The 21,235-nt window shown below is 39.7% G+C and overlaps 2 protein-coding genes across 3 annotated transcripts; both read left to right on the forward strand.

Moving 5' to 3' along the window:
- The first annotated feature begins 1,794 nt into the window (after positions 1 to 1,794).
- Positions 1,795 to 7,162, forward strand: abracl (ABRA C-terminal like). The gene is made up of 3 exons (XM_034075981.1): positions 1,795 to 1,901; positions 3,020 to 3,085; positions 4,556 to 7,162. Exons 2-3 carry the CDS (start codon positions 3,025 to 3,027, stop codon positions 4,738 to 4,740), a joined length of 246 nt encoding a protein of 81 aa, XP_033931872.1. The 5' UTR covers positions 1,795 to 1,901; positions 3,020 to 3,024; the 3' UTR covers positions 4,741 to 7,162.
- A 2,470-nt stretch (positions 7,163 to 9,632) lies between these two features.
- Positions 9,633 to 21,088, forward strand: heca (hdc homolog, cell cycle regulator). Of its 2 annotated transcripts, none has more exons than XM_071201877.1 (5): positions 9,633 to 10,223; positions 14,992 to 16,012; positions 16,845 to 17,011; positions 18,093 to 18,152; positions 19,326 to 19,399. In XM_071201877.1, the coding sequence occupies exons 1-4, from the start codon at positions 10,079 to 10,081 to the stop codon at positions 18,101 to 18,103; spliced, it is 1,344 nt and encodes a 447-aa protein (XP_071057978.1). In that variant the 5' UTR covers positions 9,633 to 10,078; the 3' UTR covers positions 18,104 to 18,152; positions 19,326 to 19,399. The 2 variants fall into 2 exon arrangements, with proteins under 2 accessions (XP_071057978.1, XP_033932617.1); XM_034076726.2 differs by lacking the exon at positions 18,093 to 18,152 and adding an exon at positions 20,585 to 21,088 and having other exon boundaries at positions 9,717 to 10,223; positions 19,326 to 19,480.
- The last annotated feature ends 147 nt before the right edge of the window (positions 21,089 to 21,235 follow it).

Genomic DNA, 21,235 nt, shown 5'->3' on the forward strand with positions numbered 1-21,235 from the left:
AAGGAAATGAAAAAAAAAGTCACGTCCCTCTGAGGTTTTTGGGGAGTCTCCTTGAGACTAAACAAAATCTGTCTCTGTCTGCCCACCCGTACACCTGCCTGCCTTTTTTGGTACCAACCGGGAGTTACAGTTTTCACATTATCACATCACACCATCTTGCTTTCCATATCTCATCATCTCTCACACTTTGCCATGATGAGTCTTGAACCACCAACCTTCTGACTCATAGACATCCATTTAGGATAAGGTTGTACAGCAAATCAAATCCAATCAAATAATTACACAAATGTTCAACTTTAATTATGAATCATAAAACGATATACGTGGAGATGTAAGTTCATTTAACTCCAACACACAGGAGACTGCTGTCATAAAATAGCAAAAAAAGCCCTCCAAAATACACCAGTGTGAGCTTTTGTTGTGAAAATAAGTTCCATCAATTTCCGGTTTTTGCTCAGGGTTTTTGCAGCTAGCTTGATGTCTCGTGACGTCACTGGGCTACGTTCCGAATCAGCGCGAGCTTGCTTGGCCTTCAGGGACCCGGATAATCGACTATGTTGGTAATTAATAGGGGAAGATGTGTTATATGCATAGACTGTATGTTATATGTAAATATCAGTCCGTTAATAAATAGGGGCGAACACTAATGATTATAGTATGTAAATAAGAATTTAAAATGCAGTAATAATAGTAGGAGAATACATCATATTATAATAAAACAAGCACAAAATGTTGTCACAATAAAAGCTTTTTGCATGACATGTTGTTAGTAAATAATACATTGACCCAATGACTAAAGAAGAGTGGTAATTGGGTATGTGTTATAGTTTTTCCATTTGTTCCACATGCCCATAGCTCCCAGACAGTCATTATTACCATAAACAAAAATACAACAACATAACCCATGAGGCTAAAATAAGCTTCTGGTGCCCATATAACCAAATCAGGTGGAAGGAAGAGGACGGGAAGACGGGATGACATAAGAAAAGGAAAGGATGGAAAGGAAGAGATATATGAGAAGAGGTTTGACACAGGGAAAGATAATCAGAGTCATGCCAATGAGCTATTATGGGCCGAGCAATATTATCTACATACATATGCATCAATACCAAAATCTGTCTGCAGTGATTGAAAGGTCACAGTTAACTTGTGATGCTGGAAATGTTCTGTGTAAAGGAAATGAGACATTTCCTTTCCTGGTGTGCTTGTGTAAATGTAACGCCACTGCTCCAAAGGCTTGATTACAACAAAAAAATATTGCCATATAAGGATTCCCTGAAAGCTGTGTCACGATGAAGTCAGATAAACTTTAATGGTGCCTTTAAGGGTTATGGGAAATCTGATTATCTGTGAAAGACCCCGTGACCCACATCTTTTCATGCATTTTAATATTTTACAGCTGCCCCCTTGAGAAAAAGGTAACTTTTTTTTACATTTTCTGAAGCTCCCAGTCACATAGTATGACCGTTATTAGTGATTGTTTGCACACTGAGCCATTAGGTATTGGTAAAAAGCTCTTTTAATACTATTTAATATTCGAATAGGATTATTTATATGTATATAACAGTGTGTTAGGAATAGTGTGAACATTGTGTTCTTTGACTATGTATTATTAAAACCTCCATAATCCTTGGTCCCAATATATATATTTATTTTTAATTCAGTATTTTACTTATTTTTCATAATTCATTTACAGTAATTCATCTGTTTACTTTTTTAAACCTTCGCTCTGTTATAAAATGACGTTGTCGAAATGAATGACATGGAGAAATCAATCAGTGCACCAAGACAAAGAATATCATTTCCGAGCAGACCCTGAACGCATCAGCATCATTCACCGGAGCAGATTCATCAGAAAGTCGGTCATCTTCTTATTAGGATCCAGAACCATAAAACAAAAGGTAAATATGTTAATGTTACATACAAACTGGTTTTATGTTGACTTGTATTACATTATTCCTTCACCACATATAATATCCGTTTTCAGCGGATCATGTGTTGAACGTAAGAAGCTACAATACCGGGGCAAGCTCGTATCCGGTGCTCATTCAAAGTCTTTCTTTTGTACCTGAAGCAATTTAAGACACATTTAGACTGTAAATATAAACCCGAACTAAAGAATGACTGCACATGTTTGAAATGCATGAATTACAATGAGGATTTGTGCTCAGTGAAGGCTAGCTCTGAATGCTAACGGTACAATTTCCGCATTGATCACAGTAGGCTACGCCCTGTTCTTGTTGCAGCCTGCTCCGTTCATCTCAATACTGCACTATTTATTTATACATTTATTAAATCCTTCATTTAATAAATCTAGAATTAAATGCATCGATTATGCTTTTGTTAGTGTGCTTTTGATGAATGAAAAAGGCATTTTAGTTTCGTTTTTAATGGCCGTTTATTGTAAGAAGATAACCTTTGTCCCAGACCCCGTTCACCAATCTCCCTAATAATCACATTTAATGACGTGAGAAATTGTAATTTATATTCTTTTCTTAATAGTTATCCGCCTTTTGAGAATTCGACATAAAAGAAAATACCAAAAAAAACTTAATTTTGATTCAAACATGTTTTAATCCCATTCACTATTCGGGCAAAATTGCAACTGTGTCTCTGATAATCAAATGTATTTATGTGAGAAATTATAATTTTATATTTTCTTCTGAAATAGTATCCCCCTTTTGAGAATTTGGCAAAGAAAGACATTTTTTGAAGTGACTATATCACATTATATGTGGTCCAACATTTCGATATCAGTAAGGATTGTTAAAACAAATGGTAACTAAATTACACGCTGATTCATGTATTAAGCATTTACGAAAATTAGGGATCCTATATTTAAGAATACATTTACTTTTTAGCAACAGGACATTAAAATGACACCATTTTTGTTGTCTCCCCCCTGCAAGAAAGTAGCATGACCAATTGCTCGTCTCCTCTGCACTGTGTACACGGTTTAAAAAACACTTTTGTTAAGCTAAGAAGTGGTAATTAATTAGATGTTCTTTACCCCTTCTAGCAACAATGAATGTCGACCATGAAGTCAAACGGCTGGTGGAGGAGATTCAGCGACTTGGCAGTAAAAGTAAGTCGGTGCTATATTCTGTACGCCTATTAGAGGTTCATTGTGATGTGTTTCATCTTACCGTGTTTAATTAACCATGTTCATGCTATGAATTCTAATGAACCATAAACATGCAATCATGTCATGTTGATCAGTAATTGACCTTTGCTCACTGCCCTGAAACAAATAAACCAGTGTCCGGTTACAAAGCCTTCCGTCTTCACTTGTATTGAGTCTCAAGACATCTCTTAAAGAGGCCCTTTTATGCTAATGTGTTGGTTCATATTTGTATTCTGTGCCCCTACTGTGACATGTCTCCCTGCTTTAATGTTCAAAAAGCTCTTTATTTTTCTCATACTGCTAACGGTTGCATCCAAAAAATACAATATTCACACTAATCCAATATTTTTCAAGCCAATTACTAAGGAGTTGTTGGCTGACATTTAATGTAATTGGTTTAACCTGTTATTAACTATTTTGGCCTTTTTTGGCTTAAAGATGTTGACGGCAATTTGCTGAATAAAAAAAAGGAGGAGTATTGCATTGGGTGACTGCACTTTTAATTCCCATGTATTCAAGACTAATTTGGGGAAATCCTTGAAAAACACAATTTCTTGAGTTTTGACAATTGTAAGTCTTTTAAAAGTATGTGTTTTTTTTATAAACGTTTACATGGACCCCCCCCCCCCCCCGCCTTTAGGGGAATTCATCCACACAAAACACACTGGACGCTGCACTAGGTCAGAAGCCAGAGGAGACTGTGAAGTCCACCGCAGACGGACCACTTTTGGACAAAATGTCCTCTCCATTAAGGGCAGCTCGTTGTGGAACAGCCTCCCAACTGAGATACGGGATTGTCCCACTCTCAATAGCTTTAAAGGTCAACTCAAAGAATGGTTGAGAAACAAACAGACATGCAATCACCGCTAAATGCACTTTAACACAAGCACTTGTATCTTCTCCTGCACTTTATATGTCGTAGCTGCTACATTGTACCGCCATGTGGTTAATGCTTGTATATGCTGCTCATGCTCTTTCTGCATATCATGTATTTATTTTTGCTATGTATATAAATGTCATGTTCTTAAATGTGGTATGTGACGGGACTACGGGAGGAAATGAGCTCAAAGCTAAAATCCGGCAGATTTATATTTGAAGCATTAATTAAGTGTTCATCAATGTGCGTTGTCCCTTCTCAAATAACGATTAAATGAAATAACAACACCTGAAAGCTCAGAGAATTATTGCTCTTTTTTCTTATTTTTTTTTTTTTACCTTTTTTATTTATTCCACAAATATATAACATACATGGAGATGTATAAAAATCACACCCGCCTCAGTTTACAGACCACTCCAATCTACATGTTATTGCTCACATACACACATATACATTACCCCTTTCCTTCCAAGTCTTGGCCAATTATACATAAATACAGACATTCGTTTGCATTATTACTTTTAAGATATATATCAATCTGCCTCTTATTTCAGATGCCGACGGTCAAACCAGCGTGACGTTCGGGGTCTTATTCAACGACGACCAGTGTGCCAACATCTTCGAGGCGTTGGTGGGCACCCTGAAGGCGGCCAAGAAGAGGAAGGTGGTCAAATACGACAGCGAGTTGCTGCTGCAGGGCGTACATGATAGCGTCAGTATCACTCTGCTGCAGGAATAAGGCCTAATGTTTGTACCACATGGCCTTCAAGCAACTTCCTGAATCCCCTCAAATACTGAGCTTCTGTAGCGGCTTGTTTTCTTCCTTCACGTGCAATGCTCAGTATTTCAATTTAAACATAACAGATTAGCTCAAACTGTACACGTATGGACCCAGCTGGCATAACTGCATATGATTTCATTGTGCCAAAACGGTATTAAACAAGTTATTGGATAATCTTTTAGGTTATCAGGGGCTAACGTTTATATTTTCAGATGGTGTTTCTCTCCTTCTCAGGCCCTGCTGTGTTATCAACCAAGGGTCTGAGATGTCCTTTTGATACACTTTTAAGACTACAAACCATAGACTGCTATAAACGCACAAATCAGGATTTTACTCATTTGTGCAACGCCTTCATTCAGGTTTTTTTTGTGTTCATCTTTAGAGGAATTACACTAAAATGTAACTTTTACAAGCAAATGCCTCTCTTGATTGTGTCAGTGTCAGGATAATAGACTAAGAACTGGAGACATTTAGCAACTCCAACTAAATTCTTCGTCACATCTTTAATTGGAGCACTCTGATCTTTACACATTGTTTGTAAAAGATGCTACTTTTAAAAGCTGTACTAGGTCAATTGTTCCTTATCAGCGAGAATGTCTTCTCACCTTGAATCTAGTACAGCTGTAAGACCACAGGTAGTGTGCGTCCACCAAAAGTGTCCCCAAGTGGCGATTCCATTTGTTTGCAGAAGACATTTCTACTACCTCTTGTGGACTTTGTAAAAAGACATTATTACACCAGTGCTTTTGGAGATAGAAACTACTAAGACAAGTGCATTTCAAGAAAGACTTTTGCACCATTTTGTACTTGTTGCAATCTGCTAGACTAGTTTTTATTCCATCTTTTTACATGTGATCTATAATGAATTTTGTCTGCTAAACAGATTCCAAATCTTGCCTTTCCTAAGAAACAGTCGACGAGCAGACGGCGGGTGTTTTTCTCATGTAATTTATGTTTTTGTGTAATAATTACAGGGTTATTGGTGCGAAAGATTCATTCTCAGTGTTTCTCAGGACCAAATGGACGCAACCAAATTATGTTTGATAATTGTCCTGTAGCTCAAATTAGGTGTCTTACTTGTTACACAAGATGTGCATTTATAGTTGTATTAGTTTTTTTAATTTGCCACCCATTATTCTGTAGGGAAATGAAACTTGCAGATCAGGCATGATGACCTTTTTTGGAACAGATACGGGAGCCCAATGTGGTCCAAATTGAAACAATAAATAAGATATTATGAAATAGGTAATCATATGAATAAATATAGACTAACATGTGGTGATAACCTGAAATTGTAAAATAATCTGATACACTTTTTAACTCAATCAATTTGATGAAATTCTGTCACATTCTGCTTTTTTTCAAGATAACATGACGGGTCATTTTTATTTTTATTCCAGCTGCTTTTATTTTAAAATGTCCTTTTCATAAAGTGTATTTTAACTTAAAAAATGAAAGGACCCAAAAGGGTCAGCGGTAATTTGGAAATAAAACGGTGTGGGAAATCTTTTCAAATAAAACACAACCTGTAACTATTTTATTTTGAAAAGAAGCAGAGCCAATCAGCATTTCATAAACTGAGTTTAAAATATCTATTGGGTTAGTTAACAATTTCATGGTTCAATATGTCATATCATGTCTATATTATTTAATCTAATTGATGTCATAATATCTTGTTTATTTTGACCACCGGTAAGTGGCTGCAGCTGCTCTCGTGGAAAAAACCTAGGAACACCAATAATCTCCACACATTCAGCTTCTTCTCCTGCATAATATCACGCGTTACATATCCCAAGAAGAGAGACCACGCCTTATCTGCAAGTTTTAAAAGACCCATTTCACACTCACTGCTGTTCTGTCAACCTAGCTAAATCCTTTACGCCGTTTGATTTCAGCTTCACTTGAATTATGTTATTACTTATCTCTGAACCGTATGGGATGTTGTGCTAGCGTTGGTGGCAAAGATGGATAACGGAAAGGAAAACCAGAAGAGCTTATTCAAATTATGACATTTGCTGAAATGTAGCCAGTAGGGCAAAATGTAATCAACAGAAAAACAACACAAACGGTTGAATAGAAGTCTGAAATGTTTTGGGATAAAGGGAGGAAAAGCAAGAGGAAGGAGGAAACAAACTGTGAGTGGGCTGAACATAATTGCGATTTACAGCACAATTAAACTTTAGCAAGAGGAGAGAGTTGTGATCAGAGCGGTGCCGATACCTCAAGCCATTCCTGTGAACCAATGGGATGCCTGCATGATGTGTTTATGTGCGTCATTACTGTCTGCTTGTGTTGGCAATAACACATTCCTAAACATACTAAGGTTTCTGTTACTGTGGAAACCTGCAACGAATAAAATCTTTACACTTGAAACCTTGAACCTGCTTTGTTGTGTGATTTTTCTGACAACTCTAAATCTCGAAACACATCTCAACAACACTGAAATTATTATTTGTATTTATATTATAATGTTCCACTCAGACTAGACAAGCTACTTTATTGCATGTGTAGATGTCTCATCATACTACTGCCCTGATGGCTCCCACAGGATTGTTGACATCCTCGTGGATTCATCTTCTTATTACAGACACATGCATTTCCAAACATTTGGTCTACCTATGTTATAAATGTATTATCTTTTCGATTTACACACGGCATCTATTGCACGTCTGTCCGTCCTGGGAGAGGGATCCCTCCTCTGTTGCTCTCCCTGAGGTTTCTCCCATGTTCCCTTTAAACTGCGGGGTTTCTCTGGAAGTGTTTCCTTGTACGATGTGAGGGTCTAAGGACAGAGGGTGTCGTTTTGTCATACTGATATTCCGTACAAACTGTGGAGTCCACTGAGACAAATGTAACATTTGTGATATTGGGCTATATAAATAAACATTGATTGATTGAGAGGCCATGAAAATGCATGTTTTATTTTTACTTTCAAATAAGTGTTTACAATTTTGCTTAAAAAAATTCCGTTATAAATGAAGTGGGTTTAGTTTAGTTTGTTCAGTCGTCAATGTACATTATTTTACATTATTTTGAATTCATGCAACTGGTTTTCCCCGTTATTTTACGAGCAACTATGGTGTGTTTTGCTGCAGGAATATTATGGTAAAGACAGGGATAGAATTTGAAATAGAACAGCTTGTTGCATTTGAAATAAGCAGAATAGGAGCTGCTGCTGTTTTGTAAATTGATTAACAATTTTGAAAATTATCCGAAAAGCATGAAATCTTTAAAATGCAAGATTTATGAATGGAGTTTGGCGCCCCACTTCCCTCCAAGAGAATATATTGTTTTGTCTTCTTTAAATACTGAAAATATTTGGAAACTTTCAAATACCAATGCTTGTTATACATGTACTTTGATGTATACTGTACATTGAAATGCTGCAAAGCTCCAGTTACCTCTCATTTATTCTTGTTGTAATGTTGTTAGGTTGATGACATGTGTGCGGTCATATCTGCTTAATTAGACAGTGATGCCTGCCCACAGGTATGTGACATTTATTACTTCTCATCAACTTCTTATGTCTGGTGATGCATTCAGGTACTGCAGGGATATCTGAAATATTGTACTATGAACTATGCATCGTGATCAGTGATGAAAAATATATTGCAGTAACATTTTTTAGATACTTAAGTATGTGCAAGTTACAGAACACATGGCAGACTTCTACAGTCTATGAAACATTTGTAATAACCCCAGTTCACAACAGGAAAATGCTACTAACACATTTTAACAATACAATATGTTTAATAATAAAACACTTAGAAAGGCCTTTCTTATGCATAAGGAGCACAACTCTAATATGTATGCATAACTTTCAATTTTGACCCATTAAGTATGTTATTTGTGTTGTAATTTAAGTAAATAAATACATTTAATAAAGTTATGTTCTTCAGTACAATTTGGAGGTACTTGTGCTTTACTGGACGTATGTAGTTACATTACACTACATTTATTATTTATAATACTTAGGTATGCTAAATATATGTGTTTAATGTTGTTATATTATATTACTATACCTTTATCAAATACAATATTACACTCCACTAAATTATAATGTTCTTTGTTAATATCCTGTACTGTTTTATTAGATTGTGTACTCCTATAAAGGCTTATTTTTATTTTATTCCTTTTGTCATTATTTTTGGATATATAAGCAAAATAAAAAACGTAGAACCGCAGTGACGCGTCCTAAAACCCGGAAGTAAGTTAGCATTTTTACCACGTCCGGTTCCTTCGATAAAAAGCAATGCAATTTCTCCATGGATTTTGGAAAATAGCTCCAAATAAGGTCTGTGTTTGACACAAATTGAAGAGACAGATCACGTTTTGTTCTACGACATTAAATACATCAGCAGTGACCCCGCTGGTGATTTTTGAAGAGTTTACGTGTCTGAAAAACGATGGTTGTTAACAAGTGGCTGAATAGGACTACAGAAGTTGTCCAGGCCGTTTTACGTCATTACACCGAACACGTAAAATACTCCCGCTAAGTTCGTTTTCCTTGTTCTGCTTGAAAGCAAGTCCCTGCCTCCTGCAAACTGTTCAAACAAACACTTCAACTCGTACCATTTACAATCTGTATGTTTGAATATGGATCTTAAATTGGCGTGACGTTGAAGCAGCGACCCTGCTGTAGTTCCTTTATAGCATAACGTTAGCATTTTGTTTCTTGCGACTAGATTTATGCTTCGAAAATTATAAAAGTAGGGTAGACATGTGGAGATTATCCGGCTGAACAAAACGTGATCCGTCTCTTAAATGTGTTTCAACCACAGACCTTATTTCGAGCTATTTTCCAAAATCCTATGGAGAAATTGCATTGCGTTTTTGACGAAGGAACCGGAAAGAGTTTAGATCCGGGTTTTAGGACGCGTCACTGCGGTTCTCGTTTCGAAGCTTTAAAATCCGACTTGTCGCACAGTGCATGAACGCAGCATCAGTGGTTGAAGGGGGCGGGGTCATGTGACGTCAGGGGGGGGAGAAAACAGCAGAGCAGGAATCAAAACAAGAGACGGACACGCCTTCGCTCCTAAAAGGTAACAGCAGCTAATTCTTTAAAACTACTGCACAATACCTGCACTTGACGCAGCCTGTCGTGCAAGAAGACTCCAAAAAAACAACACAAAGAAGAAAAAACCTGCAACAACAATAACAAAAACAATAATAACAACAACAACAAAAGCACCACGGCTGCAGAAATGGAGTCCACAGAAATGTCAGACAGCGTTGATAGCAGCAGCCGTTGATAACAGAGGTCGAGGAATACCACTGACGTCCGAATCCGCGTACAATGCCCAACCAGAAGAACAACAAGGGGAAGAAAAGCAAACGCACCAACAGCAGCGGAGATGAGCAGGAAAATGGAGCCTGTGCGGCCGCAACAGGAGGCGCGGCCGCGGCGGCTGCTGCTGCACCCAGACACGACCGCTCCAGTGGTGAGAGGAAACACACACACACACACACACACACACACACACACACACACACACACACACACACACACACACACACACACACACACACACACACACACACACACACACACACACACACACACACACACACACACACACACACACACACACACACACACACACACACACACACACACACACACACACACACTCACATGTAGAAGTTTAGTGATGCTGCCTTCCTGTCTGTGCGACTGTGACATGCATGCACTGCGACGTTTGCAAAGGGCTCATGCATACACCCCTCCACTCCACTTCTTCCCAACTTCTATTTAAACGGCTGTCAGTTTAATGGGGGTTTGATTGTGTGCACATAATACTCGATCACGACTTGAGGCCTTGTATGAAGGAGTGGATTTTGTTCCGTCGTTGTTGTGCATGTTAACCTGCACGTAGTTCTCCACTGCATTGAACTGGTGGTTTGTGTGAGTTGTTAAACACTGGTTTGAAGGGCAAGTGCTGTTTGTTTTGGTGCAGGAGATTAAGAGAACAACAGGCAAACAAGTAGAAATATTCCTGAGACAGGTGTTGCATGTAAGCAGCATTGGAAAGCGCTTTTTGTGTATTCAAAATCAGTCTTTACTGTTGTTTTATCACATTTCAGTAGAGCCCGATTAGCTAGAAATCTGTAATGTGTCAAAGTGTGCAATGGAAATCGGTGCCCCAGCTCCGTATCGGTGCCCCAGCTCCGTATCGGTGCCCCAGCTCCGTATGGAAAACAGGTTATCACCTATGAAAATAGCACCTCTTGTTATCAAATGCACCTTCAGCGGGTCAATGCACACTTCTTTCAAAGTCAGTCCACTTTAATAATCGATGTTATTTCACATCGGTTGTGTAGGTTCAGGTTGCTATGCAGGCCTCAGCTGTGTTTTCCTGAAGCGCACCCCCACACAGCTTTTGGTTGAGACTCAGGAGTAATACTGACAGCTCGCCACTGGTCTGCGTACTCAAGCGCAACTTCATCCCATACAGTAAACAATACCTAGAACAAAAGTCAAACTGCACTTAAAAAACAGTACAAATGTGTTTAAAACAAACATAGTTATTACAAAAAACTAGGACATTAATAGATTATTGTCCTTTATATATATGTACTGTAAAACCCTTTGAGTAACTTTATTAACTTGTTATACATTGCTTTAGAAATGTATAAATGTACTTAAGTTGTATGCATATTTGTTAACATGAGTGCATTTTTAGTCATTATATATAATATGCTATAGCTTAAAAATGTTTCTCATAATCACAACAGCAAACTATATTTGATGATTTATCATTTAAATACTATTTTAAAGGTCACACGTCATGGCCATTTCTACTGATCATAATTCCATTGTTGAGGTCGACTAGAATAGATTTACATCGTTCAATGTTCCAAACTCACATTGGTTTCTCAAACAGCATCTCTGTATAGTCTGTGTGTTCACTCTCTGTCCTACACGGCCTGTTGGAGCTCCTGCCCCCTCCTCCCTGTGAGCCCACTGTGCTCTGATTGGTCAGCTCGCCCACTCTGTTCTGATGAGTCCACCACCGTTACAGCTGGACATCAGTGTTTATGTGTTGAAAAGGCGTTTGTTAGCAACCAGAAAATGACACCAGTGATGACAAACAGATGAGAATGCTGCGTGGGGTCTGGGTGCCGTGTTGGCGGGACTTTGCGGGGCTCACTGCTGCGCCCTTTGAGCGGACAGTGTCTGCTGGATTACTGGTGGAGAAATCCGTGGAGCAGCAGCTGAGAAAAGACAAGGCTGTGTGTGTGTGTGTGTGTGTGTGTGTGTGTGTGTGTGTGTGTGTGTGTGTGTGTGTGTGTGTGTGTGTGTGTGTGTGTGTGTGTGTGTGTGTGTGTGTGTGTGTGTGTGTGTGTGTGTGTGTGTGTGTGTGTGTGTGTGTGTGTGTGTGTGTGTGTGTGTGTGTGTGTGTGTGTGTGTGTGTGTGTGTGTGTGTGGAGCTCCACGGATTGGTCCATTTGGACCTGAGTAAGATTACGTCACTATACTCAGAAGAAAAAGAGAAATCTCCCACGAGGCTTTCTGGGGCAGCACAGACAGGTATTTTCTGTGTTAGAGCTTTACTCGCTCCAGGGTGTACTTTAAGGGTGTGTGACTCTGCAGACCGTTTACATGCAGAACAAGCTTCATAACAACAAGGGGACGGGGAATAACCGGAAAAGCATGACATGGGACCTTTTAAGCAGACAGGCTTAACATGAGAGCGATTTTTGTTTTCAAATATGTTCTCATTTTTGCACTTTTCAGTTTAAAACTTAAATACCTTTACTGATGTTGACAAAAACAAGCCATTTTAATATGACATCTTGCATTTTTCTCTATTTTCCAATTGTATACTATTGACCTTTCATTAATGGATTTACCAAGAAAACAATCAGTAGCTGCGGCCCAACATTGGAGCTATTGTTTAATCCTGGGTTTAGTGTGTCCACGCAAGATTCATTCAAAGATTCATTCAAGCTTAACTTTATCAGTCGTATCCACTAAAATGAAGCACAGGGTAAAAATGCATTATATAGATTTTATCGCCACTGTGGTGAACTTAAAAGGGAGAAGAAGAACCCTCGCTGACATTGACTGAAAAGGGAAAAGGAAACTATCTCCAACACACACCCACACACACACTCCCACAGTGTGTGCCACTTCTTGCAGAGAGTGTGTGCCCACATTCACTTGATTCACATCCAGACTTGACAGTTGGCAGAGCTTGAATAGAGCCGCTCACAGCTTGGATGGCCTAGTTGAATTTCATAAATCGACGGCGATGAGGCAGCGAGGAGGACACTGAAGTCTCTCTCTCAACATTCTCACCTCATGTTGTTTAGTTGATATGGATCTCATGGTGGAGAGACTGCTTCATAGTTCACTCAGACGAAACCAAAACATCTCCAAACTGTTCTTTAGCTTCTTATGTGTCCTGATTGTCATCATCCCCTCAGGCTCTCAGATAATGTAGGGCATTATTGTCTGCCTTACAATGTTTAAAATACCAACTTCATTTATTTATAGGAACAATAATTGACCGATTAATCGTTAATGACAATAGTCCTTAGTTGCAGCTCTAAATAAAAAAAACCTGTTTTGAGTTTCCTTTGGAATTTATACTTTACTTAATTGTGCTGCATAAAGAGAACAAATCAAAAAGACAAAGTTAACATGACCTCCCCTCAACTCAAGGAGACGAAACCAACAGAAAGCAGAGGTACCACTTTACAATAAGACTACCCTTATAAAAGGATTTACGAATAGTTTGTAATTCATTTATTAATTAGGTTGTGAACACTTTACAAGTCATTAATAAGCTTTTATAAGACATGAGATAAACAGGGCGACTGTGGATGGTTGCTTGCCAAATAGTGAGCCCACATTTATCTGTACTGCTAAGCCTTATTGGCTACCTGGCTTGCTTTGTCTTCTTCATCAGCCAGCATCCTTGGTATCTGTTGCTCACTGAGTTGATTCTCGCTAAGTAGTCAATATAAGGCTTAGTCATCTTTCCAAATAGTGAGCCTGTGTTGAGGTATGAAAACTACGTTAGAACTGGTTTATAAATGGTTCTTAATGATTAATAAAGTGTTTACAACCTAATTCATAACCTAATTATAAACCCTTTATAATAATAATAATAGATTTAATTTGTTAGCGCTTTTACAGGTGCTCAAAGACGCTTTACAGATATAATGAAGGGAAAAGAAAAGGAAGGAACAACAAATAAATATATAGTTAAAGTCAAAGTCAAATAATACAAAAACAATCACACATTAAAAGCCAGATTGAAGAGGTGAGTTCTTTGAAGGTGGTGAGGTCAGTGCAGTCTCTGATGGGTTGGGGGAGTGAGTTCCAGAGGGAGGGGGCAGCGACGGAGAAGGCTCTGTCCCCCCAGGTCCGGTGATTGGTGCGGGTGGGGATGGATAAGAGGTTGGCTTCTGATGAGCGGAGGCAGCGGGAAGGGGCGTGGTGGTGCAGCAGGTCTGTGAGGTACCGTAGGGGGGGGGGGGGGCCTGATTGTTGAGGGCTTTGTGAGTAATGAGGAGGATTTTGAAGTTGATTCTTTGACGGACGGGGAGCCAGTGGAGGTTCTGGAGGACGGGAGTGATGTAGTCTCGGGAGCGGGTGTGGGAGAGGAGGCGGGCAGCAGAGTTCTGGATATGTTGGAGTTTATTGATTAGGTTGGATGGTATGGCAGTAGTCAAGTCGTGAAGTGATGAATGCATGAATTTATGAACCCTTTATAAGGGTAGTCTTATTGTAAAGTGGCAAAAAATAGAAGAACACTTTGCACAATCTTATAAAACAAAAGACACAAAGGCTTACAGAATAAGCAAAAAACAAAAAAGTCGACAACAATTTGATGAAAAGAAAGAACTACATGAAAAACAATAGGGAACATATGTAATGCCAAGAGACAATACCACCTCATAAAAAAAGTGGTGATTATTACAAACTTGTTTTGCTTAATTGTTTTAATGCTTCTACGTAACATTAAGTCTTTGGCTCTTTTCTGCTGTCACAAATGTAAATGTGCCCTCTGTGGGATGACTAAAGGGATTCTGATTCTTGTCACATTATTTTCTAACGAATGATAATTGACTTCTCAATAGACGATGCAGTCTAAGATTCAGTACAATATCACACACGTGAGTTGAAAAAACCTGTCTCTTGTGGGGATTAGAGAAGACAATACGACAAAATAACCCCTCCTGTGTTTCCTCCTGCAGACGCTCAGTGTGCGACCCCCCTCGGCTGCAGCTGGGCCCGCCCCATCGACCTGGAGAAGGACGACTATCAGCGCGTTCTCTGCAACAGCGAGCTCTGCCCGTACGGCCACTGGATGCACATTCAGTGCTTCTACGAGTGGGAGAGCTCCATCCTGATCCAGTTCAACTGCATCGGCCGGGCGCGCTCCTGGAACGAGAAGCAGTGCCGGCAGAACATGTGGACCAAGAAGGGCTACGACCTGGCCTTCAGGTTCTGCTCCTGCCGCTGCGGACAGGGCCATCTGAAGAAAGACACCGACTGGTACCAGGTGAAGCGTTCGCAGGAGGAGAGGAAGAAGAAGCCGTCGGAGAGGAGCGCGGGCAGGAACGGGTCCAGCGGAGGAGCGTCGGGGGACGGGCTCTACGAGGAGCCGAAGAGGAGCAAACCTCTGGGGGCCATGGGGGGAGGGAAGCTTCCCCACAGAGCCTCGAGTCAGGAGTTTCCTCGGAGAGCTTCGATGGAGCGTCAGAACTCCACAGAGAGCGGAGCAGCAGGAGGGGGACTCCCAGCAGGAGGACCCTTCTCCCTGGGGCCTCCTCTGAGGTCTCCATGCGACTCCCCGGGTCAGTCTCCTCCAGCTGGCTTCCCTTTCTCCCCCAGCGCTGTGCTTGGAGCAGCGGGACTGCGAGGGTCCCGTCAGCTGGGGGAGTTCTTCAAATCGGCCGTGCACATGGACCCGCAGAGGAAACACCTGCTGGTGGGAGGAGCTCTGGGTCGGGGGGGGTGTTCGATGGGAGCCTCTGGGTGTGGAGCTCACCTGGACCCCGGTGTGATCCCCCTGCCGCTGTCCTTCTCTCTGCCCCTGCACCAGCGCCTCAGCTCGGGCAGTGTGGGTGACGGAGCCCACTCTCACCCAGTGCAGTTCCTGAGGAGGCTGGACCTCTCGGAGCTCCTCACCCACGTCCCCCGACACAAACTCAACACCTACCACGTCCGCATGGAGGACGACGCCCAGGCCGGGCAGGGAGAAGAGCTGCGCAGGTACACGGTGCATTAAAGAGACAATACACTTTAATATAAAAAACAACATATTTTGTGTGTTGGAGGTATTGCCTTCCCTCAAATGTTTGGATCTAAATGGCACTTTGTTTGTGGTGCTCAAGAGACACACATATGAAATCTTTCTAGAGATCATGACCGGGTGACTCGAGATAATCCACAGATATTTTGTGAGCAGTTTCATGTAGGAACATGTTTTCTACCAAACCACACCATGCTCAGTGACACGAGTGGTGGGCTTATTTGGGTAGAAACAAAATAGTTCCAAATTAAACAGATAAAAACATAAGAAAAAGTAATTTTCCAAGTATTGATTGCTGTTCAGCTATTGTTTTAGTAGCTTATTTATCAAATATAAATATGACAAAGCAATTTAAGTTTGTTTATAATGCATCTTTTAGCTTTTTATGGTCATGTTTCAGCAAACAAGAATATATCAGAAAGAAAAACAAATCCAAATGTAATTATTTTCCAATATGTAAACCGTCATAAGACACTACAACTATCTACAGAAGCAGATGTTTTTTGACACCTTGGCTGATTCTATCATTTTCAGACTCAAAATGACACATTTCATACATAAATATCGCCTGTTAATTGACATTTACTGAATTGGCGTTAACGAGCTGTGAGCCAACATGCTAGAGGTAAACAAGCCTCACGATATGATATCACTGATACCTGAGAAGTTGCTCATCGCGTTAGATTTAGCAGAACTCAGCTTATTGATAAAGACTCTGATACAACTATTCCATCTCTCATGAATCTCTCTAGAAGACGTAACCAAGTTGTTTCTGTTCGTGTTGCCCTGCAGGTTCATCCTGTCAGCCCTCAGTGCGAGCCAGAGGAACGTGGTGAACTGTGCGCTGTGCCACCGAGCGCTGCCTGTGTTTGAACAGTTCCCTTTAGTGGACGGGACTCTGTTCCTCAGCCCGTCACGCCACGACGAGATCGAGTACGACGTCCCCTGCCACCTCCAAGGTCAGGCCTGGTTTCAACACGATCAGACACGATTACTAGTTGAAGTAGTTAAACGTGGCTCGTAATAGTGCTAATACTTATTACACTTCACATATATGATACTACTTGAAGAAACAAATCTGAAAAAGGTTGGGAGCATTACAAACCTTTTTTATTTAAGCGACACTTTTTCTATTTTTGGATTAAAAAGGTGGAAAAGTAGGTGAAAAGTCTTGCCCAGCAAAGATGGTAGGAGCACAGGTTCACATATTCGCAACACTTCTCACAAGTTAAGCAAGTTATCAGCAAAGTTAGCACCGTGGCTCTAAATGATGGGATAATATGACAGTCGAACAGCTGATCCATCGCTTAAGCCCAGACTGATTTATCCAACACAAATGTTTGATGAATTGCACTGAAATGTGGTTCAGGCGTTCATGTTTCCCGGAGGATAAGTCCTTATTACTTTTGTGTCTGCGTTTTGATTTGTCAAATGTGGAAGAAGAATCAGACCATTCAGCTGTCTTTGTTGTATTTGATATCTTGCCAGAAAGTGCAGTCAATCATACAGACACAGTCACTGTCAGAGGGAAAGTCAGAGAGTGGAGTGTGTTGCATATTTAAAGATAGAAGTGGGAAAAGGTATGGGGGGGGGTCAAGGCTGGCGATGTATGAAAGGATTATCTGGCGATCAGGGAGGTCAGTATCAGGAAGTTCTGAGTTCAACACGAGGTGAAGGTCATGCTGTTGGTGCACATACAGTGTAACTAGTGACAACATGGTATTAAATCGAGTTAATAATGACCTTTCCCGAGCTTAGCACAGACGTGACAGCCAGTAAATAGAGATTGACTCGAGCAACAACCACACAGTGATATCATAAGTAAGTAAAGTCATTTTCTGTCCCTTCGGTAACCCATTATAGCGCTACTTTGAGGATGAGGTTTTTGTTTTACTTCTACTTGTGTTGCTTTAAAGTGCATCATGGCTTCAAGAGGATGAATTGTAAATGTTTTCAATTATCCTTTAACCTAGTGCCACCATGATGTCAAATTGTAAAGTGTTCAATATTAAACTATGTATAAATATCTGCAACCAACAGATACCCCATAAGCCTCAGCTGTACTTTGTGTTTGGAGCTAATCCTTAGCATGCTAATACGGTAAATATGATACCAGCCAAACATGTTAGCATTCTTATTGGGAGCATGTTAGCTCAAACATGTTAGCATTCTTATTGGGAGCATGTTAGCTCAAAGATGTTAGCAATACGCGCTCACAGCCTCACACAAAAAATGTATTTACCATGTAAGAATTATGAAAAACATGTTTATGCTATAAACTATATGTTCAGTTTTTACTGTAGATACAATGTTTAATCTCAACAACAGAAAACATCAGATCTGCAGGACATCAGGTGTTCAGATTGCTTTGAATCAGGAATAAAATATAGTATAAAATCATAATTATATGCTATTTTTAAATGAATTGCAACAAATAGTATGTTATTTTGCCCAATTACATTTTCTATTTTTAAATGTCCAAGTGTTCATTTCTATTAAGACAAACTATGACAGACTAATCCAGTCCATAATGTGTAGACAAAAAGGATTTCCCGCTTGCTTCTGCACAGTCTAGAAATTATTGTAAATTAGCATGGCGGCCGAATGAAGCTTCTTTGATGGGATGTCCCACAAGCTTAATATGTAAAGTGCTTAATATGCATCAGAAAGATTTATTAATCCTTTCATACTTTTGTGTGGCAGGCAGAATATACACGTGTAGATAGATAATTGGTGAAAGAGAGAGGTTGCTTAATGCTGCACGGTTAATACAAATAAATTCTGGTAGATAACATTAAAGAAATGTTTAGCTTCAAGATGTTCAGAGGTGTTGTGGAAGTTTACAGGACTTATTTTACAACACAAGTCACAGCAAACACTATGGGAGTGACCGGTAATGCGTTCGTGTGTACAGTGGGATTTGGATTGTAATTGTATTGTTTTTCTTCCAGTTTGAAAAGCATTCATTAAAAGAACATGTTGAATTAACGTGTTGCATCCATTTTCCAGTCATGGCTTTTTGGCATTAACACTGACGTTGAGCAGAAATGGGAAAGTTTCCTTTCGGCACATGCCTGGCTGTTTTCTTAAATAAATTAAATCAGATCCGCGGTACACCAGTTAAAGTCCTCTTTTATTCACATGTGTCAGGACTGAGAAGTATAGTGATGATGCAAGGAGGAGTTTGTTTGATTTCTTTTGGCTGTTTAACAGAAAATGGACTGATACTTGTTACTTAGTAAATGTTATACTGTATTTCTTTATTTCTAACAGGCAGGTTAATGCACCTTTACGCCATCTGTGTGGACTGTTTAGAAGGGGTCCACAAGATCGTTTGCATCAAATGCAAGTCACGCTGGGATGGGAGCTGGCACCAACTGGGCACCATGTACACCTACGATATACTGGCTGCTTCCCCCTGCTGCCAGGTAGGAACACGAGGAACACATTACTAAACAAATAGAAAATAATGCAGTGTGAATGAGAGCAGTCAGACTACTGTCACGTGTCCTGTTCCTGTTAATGAGCCGTGAAAAATGTACTTATGCAGCACTTGTGCTTTTCATGGTTTGAACCAGGAAAAATCGAATAATAAAACCAGACAGTTAAAGCAATACAAACCTAAAATGGAAATAAAAACCCCTGAAGTGATGTTAATAAATAATAAATGCATGTCCAGTAGCTACAGAACCTTGCATTCCTTCATAAAATGTGTACCGACCAAAAAAAAGTAACAACAGACTTGAGCATCGCAAACATCAGGTGGCCAGAAATATGACTTCAAACTAAATGTTCTGAATGTGTATCGTCTAGGACAGGGGTGTCAAACTCAATTTCATCGTGGGCCACATTAGAATTAGAAGGGCCGGTGGTAACTTTAAGACTATATAAATATACATAGATAAATATACATAATAAATATAAAATAATGTATTATTTATTTTACAATATTTCCTCTGCATTGGATTGTTATCGGATAGAGTTATAAATTCATAATTAACTACGTCTGAAAGCAGAAGTCTAGGGAAAATAATTGCAAGTCTCTTCATTGCGCATTGTCACACAATGAGATGCATTGTGGGACATGTAGTTTATGGGCAACATTCACCTGTAAAGCGGCACGTAACATTATAATAAACTTATTATATTCTTTGCAAGCTCTTGTGGGCCACATAAAATGAAGTGGCGGGCCGGATTTGGCCCCCGGGCCTTTAGTTTGACACCCCTGGTCTAGGAGGTTTATTGCACTTATTGTTAGTGGCTTTTTATACATTTAAAAGCTAGATGAAATGTCTGTGGACTCGAACCGGCCACCCTCCCTAAAAAACTTGAACCATAGACACAGAAGACTGCGAAAAACCTTCTCTGTTTCTTCTTCAAACTCCCTTTGACTTGAACCAATGGATATAAAGTTGGAAAATTATCACTAGGAAATGCAGTTGAAAGTTAGTGAGTTAGGTATGATGCTCAATTCCTTTAATGTTCTTATTTCTCGACCTGTTCATTAACCTGCGTCCTCCTTCTCTCCTCAGGCTCGTCTAAACTGTAAGCACTGCGGGAAGCCGGTGGTGGACGTTCGAGTGGGGATGCAGTATTTCTCCGAGTACAGCAACGTCCAGCAGTGCCCTCACTGCGGCAACCTGGACTATCACTTTGTAAAACCCTTCTCCTCCTACAAAGTTCTCGAGGCTTATTGACAAATGCTCTTCATGCAGTCGTTAAACTGCTTTTGTTCTCAATTTTTTTCTAACACAATCTAGGAAAGATTTTATTTTTTTGGGCCTTAAGGTGATTTCATGTTCAAGTTCTCTCTTTGATGTTTTTTTATGTATAGAAAAAAGTATTTAGTTTAAAAAAAAAAAAATCCAGGACAGTATATCTCTGCTGTTAGAGAAAGGTGTTGATAAAGTGTGACACACATCAGTCGAGTGAACACTTTTATCCGTGACAAGTGAATGTATCTGTATGCCAAAATTTGCTTTTATTTTTTACCAAAATATAAAAGATGAATCTTGAATAAAGCAAAGAAAGATGAATTGGTGTTTGTTTGGTGTCTTCATTTCACCTTCTCCACGCTTGTTTGACATTAATTATGAATGATACATATGATCTATACATTCTTCACTCAGATTAACTTCTACTACCTTCATCTTCATCCTTTAGCTGATCTAAAATGGTCACAA

This window comes from Pseudochaenichthys georgianus, chromosome 24 (genome assembly GCF_902827115.2).
Source record: "Pseudochaenichthys georgianus chromosome 24, fPseGeo1.2, whole genome shotgun sequence".
Lineage (NCBI taxonomy): Eukaryota > Metazoa > Chordata > Actinopteri > Perciformes > Channichthyidae > Pseudochaenichthys > Pseudochaenichthys georgianus.

Bases quoted from the DNA above. Each gene is read 5' to 3' on its own strand.
- abracl (XM_034075981.1), top strand. From the start codon at position 3,025: ATGAATGTCGACCATGAAGTCAAACGGCTGGTGGAGGAGATTCAGCGA. The intron at 3,086-4,555 runs GTAAGTCGGTGC...CTCTTATTTCAG, and splicing joins TCAGCGACTTGGCAGTAAAA to ATGCCGACGGTCAAACCAGC.
- heca (XM_034076726.2), top strand. From the start codon at position 10,079: ATGCCCAACCAGAAGAACAACAAGGGGAAGAAAAGCAAACGCACCAAC. The intron at 10,224-14,991 runs GTGAGAGGAAAC...TTCCTCCTGCAG, and splicing joins CAGACACGACCGCTCCAGTG to ACGCTCAGTGTGCGACCCCC. The intron at 19,481-20,584 runs GTAGGAACACGA...TTCTCTCCTCAG, and splicing joins CTGCTTCCCCCTGCTGCCAG to GCTCGTCTAAACTGTAAGCA.